We start from the raw sequence: 16551 nt of genomic DNA, 5'->3' as shown, positions 1-16551 counted from the left end.
GGATGCTGTCGAACACCTGTAGCACGCCACATTTAGGTGCGAGGCCCGTGAAAACGCGCACACCGCCGCTGGACCGCCTGAGCGGTGCCGCACCACACTACATCAACAATAACAAAACGCCACCATTGTGCCCAGTAAATATGGCCGCGTGTGACGTAATTTCCGCCACATTTTTTACGCCCTGCACCGGCTGGGCATGCCCTCTCCTTACCTTTCCTTCCTCCGGGGTGCGTACAATGCCTTTGTGTGCGACTGAGCTATGCACATTGTAATTTGTGGCCTTGTGAAGTGCAACTAGCGATGTCACACTGTTAGTTATGTCCCGCTGTTAGTATGAATGTCGACATCTAGTGAAAGTAATCTTTCACAGTGAAAATAGCTGCGCTGTGCCCCTATGCGTCCACAAGCCTGTGACTGCGAGTGCGACAAAGGCATGGTATCAGCTGTATATCGACCAGAAAATGTTTCCATGGACTGAAAACGTGAAAATCTCAGCCTTTCGGCCATCTGGACCTACTTTGTCTAGATGGAGCTAGACTAGGTAACGACCATAGATACGTACACATGCGATTGCGGTGTGTGTAGAAGCACATGAACTTCCAGGAGAATAAATTTTTCGATCTAAAAAGACATCTGTCTCGCTCTCTACTTTTCTAATTGTCAACCTAGGGGAACGCAAGTTTATATTTCGAATATTTGGTCCACTCTTGATTCGAGTAAAGGCATTCTTTTTTCTTTTGGACAAAATCTGAGTGTCCTCAAACAATGCGGGGCCGGCGTAAAACTGCGTTGTATAACCAAGGTTTTTATTACATTATTCCTATGGGGATTTTGCTGGGACCTAACCCATTCATCGTAAAATGCGGGTTGCCGAACCCGGGGACGTATAATCGAAGTTCCACTGTACCAATCAAGAAGAGTGTAAGGCAGGGGGATACAGTTAAGCCTGGATACAGTGGAGCCCGCTCATAACGAACCTGAGCATGACACGGCATCCATTCGCTGTATCCAGAAGTTCATAGTAAATGAAACACAGCTTTTAAAAAAAGTTGAGAGTAAAAACACCAACTTTTTTTTGCCCCAAAAAGTCCGTGATGCACGCGTTTCGAAGAGCAGAAACGATAAGGGCGGTCTTGAGTTCATTTAATACGGCAGGGTGCTCGTTCGCCGAGGCCCGTGGCATAAGCTGCATGAGCCACTGGCTCCAAAGTTTCGTCGTTCTCGCGATCCTATTCCTCCAAATCGCTCTCGCCACGTACTTCATTCACAATGCTTCAATCCGTACACGGTTCCGCAGTGTCGGCATCATCATCGGTTGTAATTAAAACATCACAACTGATGTCCCACCCGCTCTCCCAGGTTGGAGTCGACGACGCGCTGCCATAAATTGCCGCCGCAGTTCGGAAGCTTCAGGCTCTGCATTGGGCCCGACGTCGACGAAGTCGGCCTCGCGAAAACAGTTTCGCACGCATGTAGGCGTCATCGCCGCCCAGGAAATATTCACCATCTCCACAGCTGAATACCGGGACGCCCGAAGCGGCAAGTTGGCTGCCAGGTGGTCAACAACTATGAGCAAGCGCTCCGCAACGCGGCACCTAACACGCGGATTACGCTCAAGCCAAGCGGTCACACTTTCGACGTTTTGTTCAGCGGCAGTAAAAAGCGTGCTAGTCCTCCCATCGGCCATCATGACCACATACGCACACCAAGAGCGAGCAAGACACGCACATGCGACACACATGCCAGAATGCGTGGAACAGCTCTGGGGCCCGTTTCCAGTCAGAAAACGAAACTAATTTGAGCCAGCGTAGCGGGCGTCGTGGAGCGGAGGAGACAGGCAAAGGGGTTGTGATCAAGAGAGGAGAGCAGACTTGCGAGAGAAGGGCAAGGAGTTGCGATGAAGAGAGGGGAGGATGCGACGGGAGGGCGACCTTGAAAACCAAAACAACCAAGGTCCGCGAAACTTGCTCATAGAAAAACTTGAAAAGAGTGCCTGTGTGCGCACAAGTCAAAGCATGGCCGCCTGGATCGGTGCACGCAGCGGTATTCGAAGAATTGGCGGCCATGGTCAAAAATCGTTTTGTTGCGCCGGCAGATTTGCATGGCCTCACGAACTTCGATATTTCCCGATTCGTTCTGCGCAACTTAACAGCCGTTTTCGCGCGTCCGCACACGTGCAGAAGACATGCTGAGTTGAGTGCGGAGTGAGCAAGAACAAGTCCTAAACACGAAAGAAACCGCAAATTACCTGAGTTGGTGGGGTAACGTACACGCGTGCACTAGATGCAGACTGTCGGATAGACAGTCTGGTCACTCCAGGCTGGCGACGCCAACGACAGTACCAGCGATCAAAAACAGGGTAGATGGCCGACCGGTCTTCAAAATATCGATGGCAGTGTGAAAACAGGGGCCTTGTCTGGCGATGCGGGGTGCTCTGAGTAGGGGGGGGGGGGGGGCAAAGAATGGAGGGGTGCATAACAAAAAGCGGTCGGGGAGAGCGGCAGCTACAGGGGCGGGGGCGCGAAGGCATGGTCTGCGTTTAACAATAAGAATGTATGAACACCTCGCCGATGCCCGATCGGTAGTCAAAATTGGTTTCCCGAGAAGTCGGCAGACCGCTGACTCCGTTCGCTGTAACCGATCAGCGACGCTCGGATATGTTCGTTGTAAGTGCGATTTTGTGCCATTGAACCAATGTATATTTTCACGGTCACGCGGACATTGTTCGTTTTAAGCAAAAGTTCGTTTTAAGTGGGATGGTTATATGTGGGCTCGACTGTATAACAAAATTGATAAATTTCTGAAAAATTCAATATAAAGAGGATTTCGTTACATGCAGGTTCGGTACAAAAATTCGGAAAATAAACATGCAAATCAAATAGAAGGAAGACTGAAGGCAGAGCTAACCCGAGCACTTAATTTACGGTAAAGAACTGCTTTATTATTGCAATAGCAAATATGGACACCTTCAGCGAGTTTTCGCCATCGCCGCCATGTTTTTTAACAAGTCAAAATTGATAACATACCCCGACGCATCCTAACTTTCACGAGCGGGTAAAAGTGCACAAGTGCTCCTGAAGCAGGGACCAAATGAGTCGTCCCATCTTTATCGTCGCCTGGAAAGTACGTAAGATAACATCTCCTACGTGTGAGAACTGCCATCGAACGCTCAAACATAAAGTAAACCACCTGTCTTGAACGAGCATGGAACAACGCGGAAAATGGACGGGGGATTGCTCAAGTGGCAATAATGAACTTGGATTACAAGGGCGGCCGCGATCTCTGGCGCGCTTGCTATCTCAACGAGTATCAGTGCGGTTACAACAAGAAGGGACTGTGTGAAAGAGCACTTCTCCCTGGTGCGGCCGTATTTGCTCACACCAATGTTTTGTAGGAGTTCCGTGATATCGGATCCAAAAGAGTTGGCTGCAAGCCTTACTTTTTATAACATTAGAATTTCTTGCTATCGCATTCATTGCATTGCATTCAGCGCGCCGTCGCATTGACAGAACTGATCGGCTAATCGCGAAATATACCAGCCCAAACAACACAAAGACAACATCAGGACATCCTCAGTATGCCTCCGTGTGGACAATATGACGCCCTCAGAATGTCTTCTTATTGTACTTGAATGGCACTAATCCCGTCCCCTTGCCCACACACATAACAAACTCAGCACATCCTCAAAACAACACTTCGGGACTTTTTCAGTATCTTTTCAGAACAACGATTGCGTGGCCGGTTTGGTACTGTGAGCAGTGACACTACTTACTTTTACTTGTTTTCATGATATTTACTTGTTTTCATGATATTTCAATACATCAAAAGAAAAACACCTTTGAGGTCTCGTGTATATATATTGTACCAATCAACAGAGAGGTGACAAAACAAACAAAGCTTGTGGACTGAAATTTATTTATTTAACAGTAATTAATCACAATTGACAGCTTTGTCAGGCATTCGAGTACATGCATAGCCTGAAAAAAGAAAAGCAGTATCAAGGCAGTCAACTAAGCTCAATCAACCACGTTTGTAATCTTCCTCAAAAGTTTGACACAGTGTCCTCATCAGCATGTGTACCGTGCCCAATGCACTCACTAGTGTTAGAGGCTCCGCTATGACAGCCTACCAGTGAATTCGCTCATGACATCCTCCAGGTCCTTGATACTGGTGATCAAATTGACGCAATATTCATAGACTTTTCTAAAGCTTTCGACACTGTTTCACATTACAAACTGCTAAAAAAGTTCACTGTTATTCTTAAAAACGAGGCATTAGTAAACTGGATTAATTCTTTCCTAACCAATAGGTCTCAGTACGTACTATTCAAGTCTTCTCATTCCTCCACTTCCACTGTAACGTCTGGCATCTCTCAAGGTTCAATATTAGGCCCTCTTTTATTTCTAATTTTCATTAACGATCTGCCAAGAAATGTTCCTATTAAAATCCACATGTATGCTGATGATTGTGTTTTGTATCATACGATTAAAACTGCTCATAATCAAATCATCCTTAACAATTTATTTGCTTTATTTCAATCATGGTGTGACACTTGGCAAACGCAAATCAACTTCCGAAAAACGGTATCCATGTCATTTTCCAAACATTCTTCCCCCTCTCCATTTACCTATTAGCTTAATGGTTGCCCTAATATTCGCTTAATGGTTGGAATTGTTTCACAATACAAATATCTAGGTCTCCTTTTCACTCAGGATTTATCTTGGTCTCAACACATCAATTTCATGTGCAACCGTGCGCTTAGAAAATTAGGCTACCTACAATGCACTTTACGTTCAGCACCTGATTGATGGATTTGTGGGGTTTAACGTCCCAAAACCACCATATGATTATGAGAGACGCTGTAGTGGAGGGCTCCGGAAATTTTGACCACCTGGGGTTCTTTAACGTGCACCTAAATTCGAGTACACGGGCCTACAACATTTCCGCCTCCATAGGAAATGCAGCCGCCACAGCCAGGATTTGATCCCGCGACCTGCGGGTCAGCAGCCGAGTACCTTAGCCACAAGACCACCGTGGCGGGGCTACGTTCAGCACCTCTCAGTATACGACTCCTCACTTATAAAACACTGCTTTGTCCAATAGTGGAATATGCATCTATTGTGTGGAAACCACACAAGATATCGGACATCAACAAAATAGAATCTGTTCAGAAGACAGCTGTACGCTTCATTTATTGTCGCTTTGACAGGTATTTTTCACCAAGTTCCCATCTTCCTATCTTACAGCTTACCAGTCTTGTTTTCCCGTCGACACGTTGAATGTTTGAAGTTTTTTATACCTTAATTAATTACCCACAGTTCCCTCAACTCAGCAAATATGTAGGACACCCTAGACCAACGACCACCCGAAATTACCATGAGTTAAACATGTCTACTTTCGTTCATCGTACGGCGGCATTTAAATATAGTTTTTTTGTTCATTCTATTGAATTGTAGAAGTCTTTGCCTGGTTACGTTCAATCTTTATCACTGAATGAATTTTTATTGTATATTACTAACCATTGATGTAGAGCGCACTTGTTATGCTGTTATATGTATGTATTTGTCCACTTCTACGATAGCCCTGCGGGGCTGCAGTACGTTGAAATAAATAAATAAATAAATAAATAAATAAAGTGCTTCAGTTGTTACTTCCCTGTGTTTGAAAAAAGCACACTCTTTTAGCAATTGGCACCTGTCCAGTGAGCGAAGTAATCTTTGTGTGCCCGGTCACTTAACGCAATCGTTCAAGTCAAAGTCGAAGGCCCCCAAAGAATAACCGTGTGCGCACAAGAATCTACCCCCCCCCCCCCCCCCCCTGTATCAGGCACGTGTGCGGATTGTATCGGCGCGAATGCCTGTCAGTGATGCGCAGTCTGTTCAAGCGCGTTCGCCGGTGCCTTTACAAGCTGAGCCCCCAATAAACACCGTCGTCCTTCTTGCACCAACCTTGCTGCTGTCAGCATCATCCATATGCTCGTGGCGCTAGCCATACATGGTGTCAGAAGCGGCCCTTTGACACCAGAGGAAACCGTCCCCGCGTCTGCCACTTTATGGATCTTCTGAAAACTCCGGAGCCATTGCGGCTGCCCAGTAACATCACGGAAAACTGGAAGCGGTTGAAGCAGAAGTTTGAATTATTTTTGCAAGACACGGCAATAGCGGAGCAGCCGAAAACGTAAGCATCGAAGGCAGCGCTACTTCTGAGCGCTGTCGATGACGATGCGATGGACGTCTTCAACAACTTGCAGTTTGGGCCGAACGAGGACAAGAATGACTACAGCACCGTAGTGAGCAAGTTTGATGCCTACTGCGCCGAAGTTAGCAATTAAGTGCATGAGAGATATCTATTCCCTTCAAGAAAGCAGGCGGAAGGGGAACCATTTGAAAGACTTGTTCGTGACTTGAAAAAGCAAGCAGCCTAGTGTAACTTTGGCATATTGCAGGACTCAATGATAAGGGACCGAATTGTATTTGACATGCCCAATCCTAGACTACGCGAAACAATGCTGCAGGACAACCAGTTGACGTTGCAAAAAGCGGAGGAAATATGCAGGGTAGCAGAAATGATAGCACAGCGAAACGAAGTGTGGCGTAAAAGCGAAGACAGTGTGGATGCGATCTCTAGGCGCCCGTCAACCACAAAGGAAGAAAAACAGGCGAAAGAACAACATTTCTGTTGCCAGTACAACCGCTGGCACAAACCTAAACAATGCCCACCATTTGGAAGGAAATGTCAATTGTGTCATAAGCCTAACCACTTCGCAAGTTGCTGTTCGTCAGCTGTAGTAAGTGAAGTTGGCAAACGACAAAATGAGGACTTTGATATCCTCGAGATCGCAACAGCAAGACGTGAGAGGGATTGGATGATTAAGGCTGAAGTTAGCAACTGCGAGATAAAATTCAAAGTTGACACCGGATCACAAGCAAGCTTGTTTCTTATGTCAATTTACCGAAAACTGCACGGAGAAGCGAGTTGAAACCGACTAACTCTGTCCTGCGGGCACATAACGGCGGTGCCATATCTTGTTTTGGAACGTGTACGCACGAGGTAAAACTTGGGAATGCTACAGCTATCGTCCCATTTGTAGTGAAAAATGGTCGGCAGGTTTTACTCAGACTCCAAGCAAGTGAAGCCCTGGGACTAGTCGAGCGAAGTGTTTGCCCCGTTGATAAGACTTAAAGGGATAAACTTCTCAAAAGATTTAGACATTTGAAGGACTTGGTTGTTTGCAACAGGCATACAGGATGGTCCTGAAACATAGAGCAGTACCAGTCGTGCAACCACCTCGTCGGGTTTCGGTGGTGCTGCGAGAACCCCTAAAAAAGGAACTTGAAAGAATGGTACGTGCTGGCATCATTGTTTTGTTAAAGTGAATGAACAACCAACTGGGTCAACCCTTTAGTTCTGGGAAGGAAGAAAGACGGTTCGCTAAGGGTGTGCATGGACCCCAGAGCTGTCAATAAGTACATAAGGCGGCAGCACTTCTTGCTTCCTAGACTGGAAGATTTGGAAGCACGTCTAACCAATGCCACATACTTCAGCTGTCTTGATGCGAACTCGGGCTATCACCAGATACCTCTTGACATACGAAATTCCAAGATCTGCACGTTCTCGTCACCGTTCGGGAGGTACCGCTTCCTCCGTTTGCATTTCGGCATTTTTTCCGCACCAGAAGTATTTCAGCAAAGCTTGGGTCAAGTGTTTAACAGCCCACCGGGTGTAATGGCGTACATTGACGACATCTTAGTATGGGGTTCTAGCGAGCAAGAACACGATGAGCGGTTAATAGCAGTGCTGAAAGCTGCGGAGAAAGCAGGCTTGACTTTCAACGCGCAAAAAATGCAGGATAGGGGTGAAAGAAGTGAAGTTTCTCGGTAATCTCATCAGCTGAACAGGCATATCACCTAACCCGAAACTAATCAAAACCTTGACGGAAATGCCGACGCCAATGTCTAAAAACGACGTCCAGAGCAAGCTGGGGGTGCTTAACTACTTCGGAAAAATTCGTGCCGCGGTTGTCCGAGTGAACGACGATTTTACGCGAGCTTATCAGGTCTCGGTCAGAGTTCCAATGAAAAGCGAAACCATGTACGAGAGTGGAAACTATTGACGCAAGTTTTTGACCACTGCTCCTTTGCTTGCCATCTTTGATCCCCAGCGAGATACCAAGATAAGCTGCAACGCATCGAAAGACGGTGTCGGCACAGCGTTATTGCAAAGCTGCAATGATGAATCGCAGCCTGTAGCGTATGCATCTCGGGTCTTAACAGTTGTGGAAAAAAACTATGCGCAAATCGAAAAGGAAGCCCTGGCGATATGTTTTGGCTGTGAGAAGTTTCACAAATTCGTGTACAGACGGACGGTGCGGATCGAAACTGACCACAAGCCGCTGGTAGCGATCGCACGAAAAGAAATCGCAGACATGCCGCCGTGGGTGCAAAGGTTCTTTTTCAGATTGCTAAAATATGATTGTGTTGCAGTACATTCCCAGAAAGCAGCTTGTTCTCACCGACATGTTGTCACGAGCACCAGCGGATCCTGGACACGACAAAGTTTACTCCAACAATGACGTCGAGGGTCATGCGGTGGAGTCTTTGGGCTACATGGTGACACCAGAAACGCAGCGGCTGCTACAGTTGGAAACATCTCAAGATAGCTACCTCCAGTCTGTAATGATAAGTTTGGCAAGTGGGCAACCGGTAACAGGTAAACTCTAGCCATTTTCGAAAGAACTGTCTGTCGTTAATGGAGTGATCTTTAAGGATCGTAAAGCTGTAATACCACGGAGTATGCGTCAGTGCTTGCTGAAGAGAATTCATGCTGGTCACCTTGGGCTGCAGAAGTGTAAAGAGAGGGCTTAAGTACTTATATTTTGGCCCGGATTGAATAGGGACATTACAGCGCTGGTAGACAGCTGTCCAACGTGCAGAAAATACGCATACCAGCAGCTACAAGAACCGCTACTAATGCGATAAGTACCCAAATGTGCCTGGTACAGGGTTGGAGTTGATATATTTTTTTATGCTGGAACATCGTACGTCGTTGCCTACGACGCGTTTTCAAATTTTCCAGAGGTCGAAAAACTCGAAGGCACAACTGCAGCAACCAGGATCACCGCTCTTAGCGCTATGTTCACCCGGTACGGGGTACCAGTAAAAGTTTGTACGGATAACGAACCCCAGTTTTCTAGCCACGAATTGACTAGCTTTCATCATTTTCACTGGTATAGCCCACCACGACAAGGACACACACAAAGGAGAGATGCACACACACACAGCGCTGTGCATCTCTCCTTTGTGTGTGTCCTTGTCGTGGTGCGCTATACCAGTGAAAATGATGGATCTCAACCAACTAGCCCGGCAACGTGCCTTAGCAAAGTTACTAGCTTTGCCCTTTGAGCATGTAACCTCGAGCCCCCGTTGTATCGCGCGATGCGATAAAGCAAAACACCAGCCTCGGCTTGCTGGAGAACGAACACTGCCTTTAATTGAGTGTGCTTACATACGTGTGAGGGGCAAGGGTGAGAGCCTACGCAGAGCACCGTCTGCGCATAGCGCGGGCTCGCTTCAGATAACACACTCGATATATCCCCCCTCTGTTTGAGAGGAACTGGAAAGGAACTGGAAAGGAACACAAGAAAGTGCAGTTTGCATAGATTCTGTCACTGTTTCATTTGTACGACAGTCCCATCGTTAACACAGGTTGCACATCTGCTTCATGGCACTTGCACAAAGTTTTTGTTGTAAGTCAGACGGCGAGGGGATCTATGCTGCCGTAGTGACCTCCGCAGAGCCGGAACAGGTTACGCCGAGGTTGGAGCTCTGGGCACAGTAGGCGATGTGGGCATTGGCACTGGTGTCGCTTGTGTTGAAGCACTTTCGTCGTCGCATTCGACCAGCCCTGGAGGATCTTTATGAAACGCTTCTTGAGTGGGTAAAATGTGTTGCCGGTTACGTCGCAGTAGCCTACCTCCCTCTGTGAGGACGTTGTAGGACCGGGGTTGAGGCAACGGCTCTACGACCTTTGCTTTTGCAGTCCACGTCCCGTTCTTCACTCGTACGACATCCCCTTTCCTTAGAGGAGCCAGTGGGCGCTTGTTGGTCTCCATTTGGCGGCGCTTGAAGACCGGGGTTTCGGGCTTCCTTGGGATGCACGGCAACGTCGAGAGCAGAATCCGACCCTAGAGCAGCTCTGCAGGCGATCGGCCGTCGGCTTCCAGCGGTGCAGCCCTGTACGAGAGAAGCCCCAACCAAACATCCTGTTTAGCTTCCATGGTTTTTTTTTTAAGATCCTTTTCACTATTTGTACCCCTTTTTCCGCTAGCCCGTTGGACTGCGGGAACCCTGAAGCAAAACTGAAGTCCAGGGAACCCTGAAGTCCAGGGAACCCTGGACTGGAGGTAACATGTCGGAACTCGTACGCTCGTGAAAATGCAGCAAATTCTTTGCTTGCAAATTGTGGGCCATTGTCTGTATAGACCTCCATGGGGATACCATATCGGGCAAAGATAGCTCTGATTGATTCGATGACCGCTCTCGCCAACGTTTCTGTGAGCATATCTATTTCGGGAAAGTTTGAATAGGCGTCGTAGACGCAGAGGTACGAGTCTTCTTCGTAGTGAAAGAGGTCTATACCAACCCTATACCAGGCTTGGTCTGGCACAGGACGCATTTGAAGTGGCTCTCGTGGCTGGCATTACGCATACTTTTTGCAAACTGCGCAGGTCTGAACAAGTTTGTCAATATCAGAATTCATTCCGGACCAAAATACTGAACTCCACGCTCTTAATTTGCTCTTATTAAAGCCAACGTGTCCTTGGTGGATCTTTTCCAAGATTTCCTTCCGCATGTTTGGTGGTATTATAATCTTGCAGCCTTTAAGAAGAACAACTTTGACTTCAGATAGCTCGCCAGCAAATGGCTTGAGCTGTCCTTTGATAGGCAGGCCGGCAACAATGCTGTTACGAACAGAGCTGTTAGAACAATGCTGTTACGAACAAGCCTGTTCCACGTATAGTCACTATCAAGTGACGACACTAAACGTACAGCGTGCACGTCTGTGTCATCACCTGTGATGTCAGCCCCGTCGTCTTTGATTGAGGTCCTTGATAACATGTCGGCGAGAACCAGCTGCTTCCCTGGAACGAAGCATAGTTCGATGTCGTAACGCAATAACCGTAGGAAAAACCACTGCACCGTATCTGATAATACCTTTGACGCATATGCCATGGATTTCCAATGGCTGCCATGACGTTGCAGAAGCGCGGCGCCCATTTCATTTTGCGACGCGTCACAGGCCACTTTAGTTTCTTTTTTGGGATCGAATATTGCTAGCAGTGGGTGCTTGCTCAAGGTATCGCATAGTTGTTTCTATTCGTGCGCGTGGTTTTCTGACCATTAAAAAACCGCGTCGTTCTTGAGCAAGCTTCTGAGCAGCGTTATTTTCTTAGTGAGCGACGATACGAACTTGGCAAAATAGTTTACAACACCCAGCATTCGTAGGACTGCGACCTTATCGGCTGGTGGCGGCATTTCTATCATACCCTTTATTAGGGAAGGGCTGGGCCTGATGCCTTCAGCACCGATAACGTCGCCCAGGAATTCGATCTGTTCAACACCGACTGTGCACTTTGCTCGATTGAACGTCAAGCCCGCCCGTTCTGCAGCCTGTAATGCAAGTCGCAGGCGCTCGTTGTGCTCTCTCCTTGGTGTACCCCAGATTAGTATGTCGTCAACATACACTTTTACACCAGGGACTGCTTCAAAAATTTCATTGAGCGTCTGCTGAAAGACTTCTGGCGCCGACGAAATGCCAAATAGCAACCTCAAAAACCGATAACGTCCAAACTGTGTTGAGAATGTGCAAATCCTCGAAGTTTTGTCATCTAACGGGATTTGATGAAACCCAGAGTTCGCATCTAATTGTGAAAAAACTACGGCGTGTGCGAGTTCTGCTTGGATATCTTCGCGTCAAGGCATTTCGTAGTGCTCCCGCTTTAAATTTTGGTTAATCTTTCGAGGGTCAATGCAAACACGGAGCTTGCAGTCTTTCTTTCGTACAAGAACAAGTGGGCTCACCCAATCTGTAGGTTCTTTGACTTTGACGACTATTCCGGCTCGCTCCATGCGCTGTAGTTCTTCCTTGAGTGGTTCCTGTAGAGCCAGGGGCACCCGGCGAGTTGTTTGGACGAATGGTTTTGCTCCCTCACCGAGCACCATCCGGTAGAGTCACTGGACGCAGCCTGTGCCAGTAAACGAGTGTGGAAAGTCTCTAACCACTTTCTCTGAGCTATTTTCAGATACTTTGTCAACTCATCGAGACAGGAGTTCTGCTTGTTCACATGCTTGCAGGCTAAGTATCGCTTGATGTCCATTGCGCACGATGAAGAAGTCCATTATGGTTTTGCGACTGTCAATTTCCACTTCTACCCTGATAACACCCAAGTGTTTAATCAGACCCCCACCGTACAAATGCAAGACCGTACTGCTCGGTTGAAGCAGTGGCTTCGGGTGCATTTTCTTGTAAGGTCCGAAGGGCAGCAAGTTAGCTTCAGATCTCGTGTCCACTTTGAGTTGCACTGACGCATTGTTCACGCGTGCTTCTACAGTCCAGTCACGTCCCCTGTTGATTTTGTTAACTGAAATCTCGCGGACGTCAAAGTCGTCTTCAGACTCTTCGAGTTCGTCGACATTAGCACTCGCCCTACAGCAAACTGCGAAGTGGTTCTTTCTTTTGCACTTTCTGCATGCCTTTCCAAACGCAGGGCAATTACGTGGTTCGTGTGTTTGCCCACATTTCCGACACTTGTAATCTCTGCGCCTGTCAGTACGTGCCACGTGGCATTGTTTGTACACTGGGTCAACCTGCTTTGTGTCTTGACCCCAAACTTCTTGGTGTGCTGCGGATATTTCTGCCGCCTTGCAAGTTTTCTTGGCATTTTCTAAGGTAAGCTTGTTGTCTGCTAGCAGCTTCTCTCTTACTTCAGTATCCCTAGTTCCGAAGACGATTTGGTCTCGGACCGTTATATCAGTCAATGCACCAAAGTTATACACTCGGGCTTGAGTCTTCAAATCTCTAAAAAAATGTTCGAAAGGCTCACCCGGCTCCTGGACCCTCTTCTTGAAGATGTACCGCTCATAGACTTCGTTTTGTTGGGTGTCGCAGTACTCCTCGAATTTTTCGACCACCGTAGCGTAGTCAAGGCTGCTTTCGCCCTCCGCAAAAGTGAAGGTGTTGTAGACCTCGATGGCTTCTTCGCCTGCGATACTCAGAAGAAGGGCACCTTTCGCAGTCTCCGGGCGAGGCTTCTTGTCGGTGGTTTCGGACAAGGCCAGGAACTGGTTGAACTTCTGTATGAACAACTTCCAGTTCCTACTGATGTTCCCTGTAAAACGTAGCGGGTCCGGTGGCTTCACAAATTGCATCGCTGTTCTTTTCCAGGGGCCCTGGGACGCCTATCAAAACTGGTGACTCGTCACTTCTGACACCATGTATCGCGCGATGCGATAAAGCAAGACGCCAGCCTCGGGTTGCTGGAGAATGAACACTGCCTTTAATCGAGTGTGCTTATATACATGTGAGGGGCAAGGGTGACGGCCTGCGCGAAGCCCCGTCTGCGCATAGCGCGGGCTCGCTTCAGATAACACACTCGATACAATGTGCAGTCGAACGGCTCGGCGAATAAGCGTGTGCAAATCGTAAAGCAAATCCTGAAATAAATTGTAGAGCCGAAGGAAGATTTCTGGCTGGGTCTCCTAGCTTATCTATCAGCACCCCTAAAAATAGGCTTTCTCCGGGTGAACTTCTGCAACGAAGGAGACTTCGTTCTAACTTTCCCAACTTTCGCAAGGTTTCCTGGACAAATGTGATGAAGCACCGCCAAGACAAAGCTGGCAAGCCTTTGTGAGTACTACAGAAGGGCCCAACTGTCCGGCTTCAGGATGCTGCTGGCTGGTTGCATGGTTGCAAAGGAGGAAGGTGGTCGCAGAAACTACTCCACGGTCCTACCTGGTAAAAACTCAAGATCATCGCGTTGTGCGGCGAAATAGCCGACATCTCCTCAGGACAAAGGAACGGTGTAGCAGTAACAGTGATGACTACGACGAGAGTCCCACAAATATAGACTCCCATTCACTGGATCCTACCACAGCCTCGGAACCAATTGCTCAAGCAGGTGAAGCGACATCTCCAGAAACACCCGAGAGAACAACACTACTAGCAAGCAACGATGGTTCTTCGCCGGGAATCCCATTGCTGCCAGCTCCCAGAAGGTTGACGGGTACCACCCGGTTCCCACAGAGACTGCATTATGACGAACACTTTAATCAAGTGCCATAAGCTGTGGCGAATGATTCTAGCTATCCAAGTGTTTCTTTTGTTTTGTTCCACGAGAGAGGGTGTATCGGGCACGTGTGCTGATTGTATCGGCGCAAATGCACGTCAGTGATGCGCAGTCTGTTCAAGTGCGTTCGCCGGTGCCTTTATAAGCTGAGCCCCAATAACCACCGCCGTCCTTCTTGCACCGACCATGCTGCTTTCAGCGTCGTCCATATGATCGTAGTGCTAAGTATACACCCCCCTCCCCTTTCTTTGGCAGGGCAAAGTATGCGTGGAAGATAAGCGCGCGTCGGTGCATCGTGACAAGCTGAGAGCCAAGCGTGGCAGCTTTTTTTTTTTTTTTCATATATATAGACACCTATACATATACGGTGAACGACCGCGGTGGCAAAAAACAGCTGAGACTGTCCATATAATTGATAACAATAAAATAAAGCAAAACTGAATGGTGTCGGAGGCCACACTATGCGCGCGCAGTGAAACTATGCACACCCGCACGGCATGGCGACGCAACATGGAAGCAGCGGAAGAAGCCGACGCAGCCGTGACCCGACGCCACGCCCTAACTGTAATGCGAGACGGCAAACTAGCGACCTCGACGTTCTTACCGACGGCCACAGTGTGACCGCTCTCGTCGATACTGGAGCCGACTATTCTGTCATCAGTGGGTCGTTCGCCGCGAAGTTAAAGAAAGTTAGGACAGCTTGGAAAGGCCCTGAAATCCGCACAGCCGGAGGTCATCTCGTAACGCCTGCAGGAATCTGCACAGCGAGAGTCACCATTAACGGCCGTATTTATCCTACAGACTTCGTAGTCCTACAGCGTTGCTCGAGAGATGTTATCCTTGGCATGGACTTCTTTTGCCTCCATGGTGCTGTCATCAACCTAAAAACGAAGTCGATAACGTTATCCACAGAAGAACCACTACCGCCGCGCACGCCGTCAGGACACCATGCCTTGAATGTGCTGGAAGAACAAGTCACCATTCCGCCTCGCTCAAGCGTCATTATTTCAGTCGGCGCTCCTAAATCACCCGACTTCGAAGGCGTCGTTGAAGGCAGTCAGCATCTGTTGGTCACCCGAAATATTTGCGTCGCAAGAGGAATTGTAGAGCTGCGGGGAGGCAAAGCAACGGTTATGCTCACGAATTTCAGCAATGAGTACAAACATGTGAACAAAGGAACAACGGTCGCATACATCGAAGAAATTATCGAAGCCACCAGTGCTTTCGCCCTCGCCGATTCTGCGGAACCTGCTCAGAGGAACCAAGCCCCTCCCATAGCTTTCGACGTCAATCCCAGACTTCCGAACGATAAGCAAGAACAGCTCAAGGCCTTGCTCCTACAGTACGAAGATTGTTTTTCGTCGTCATCGAAAATTCGGCAGACGCCAATCACGAAACATCGCATCATAACCGAAGAAAATGCCAGACCACTCCGTCGGAATCCGTACAGGGTTTCGACGCGACAACGTGAGGCCATGAAGAGACAAGTTGATGAAATGCTGCGGGATGACATTATCCAGACGTCCAAGAGTCCATGGGCATCCCCCGTGGTGTTAGTGAAGAAAAAGGATGGGACCCTACGTTTCTGCGTCGATTATCGCCGCCTGAACAAAATCACAAGAAAGGACGTGTATCCTCTCCGACGAATAGACGACGCACTTGATCGGCTCCATAACGCCAAGTACTTTTCGTCAATGGACCTCAAGACTGGCTATTGGCAAATCGAAGTTGACGAAAGAGACCGAGAGAAGACGGCGTTTATAACACCGGACGGCCTCTTCGAGTTTAAGGTGATGCCCTTCGGCCTTTGCTTAGCGCCTGCAACTTTTCAACGCGTTATGGATACAGTACTGACAGGATTGAAGTGGCAGACTTGCCTTGTGTACTTGGACGACGTCGTCGTGTTTTCCTCGAGTTTCGACGAGCATCTTCGGCGCCTTGAAGCTGTACTTCAAGCCATCAAGACTTCCGGACTCACACTGAAGCCAAAAAAGTGCAGATTTGCGTATGAGGAGCTCTTGTTTCTGGGGCACGTTATCAGCAAGTCTGGAGTTCGTCCCGATCCACGGAAAACAGCCGCCATCACCGACTTCCCGCCGCCCACTGACAAGAAAGCCGTGCGCCAATTTCTGGGCCTGTGCGCCTATTATAGGCGGTTCGTGAAAAACTTCGCCCGCATCGCCGATCATCTCACAAACCTTACCAAG

General features: G+C 48.2%; 2 protein-coding genes across 10 annotated transcripts in view; one reads left to right on the top strand and one right to left on the bottom strand.

Annotated features, from left to right (window-relative positions):
- Sply (Sphingosine-1-phosphate lyase) overlaps window positions 1-16551 on the bottom strand; it is a 707429-nt gene that overhangs the window by 68990 nt on the left and 621888 nt on the right. The window contains exon 12 of one of the 8 annotated variants that reach the window (XM_075884540.1): window positions 9464-10232. The exons of the other annotated variants lie outside the window; for them this stretch is intronic. Coding sequence (XP_075740655.1) covers window positions 10078-10232 — 155 coding nt within the window. The 3' untranslated portion in view covers window positions 9464-10077. Of the gene's footprint in view, window positions 1-9463; window positions 10233-16551 lie in introns of those variants that run through there. 8 annotated transcript variants of the gene reach the window in all.
- LOC119162974 (THAP domain-containing protein 2-like) overlaps window positions 1-16551 on the top strand; it is a 187677-nt gene that overhangs the window by 90418 nt on the left and 80708 nt on the right. The gene's annotated exons all lie outside the window — the stretch shown is intronic.

This window comes from Rhipicephalus microplus, unplaced genomic scaffold (assembly GCF_043290135.1).
Source record: "Rhipicephalus microplus isolate Deutch F79 unplaced genomic scaffold, USDA_Rmic scaffold_34, whole genome shotgun sequence".
Taxonomy (NCBI): domain Eukaryota; kingdom Metazoa; phylum Arthropoda; class Arachnida; order Ixodida; family Ixodidae; genus Rhipicephalus; species Rhipicephalus microplus.
This window is presented reverse-complemented; position numbering and strand designations above follow the sequence as displayed.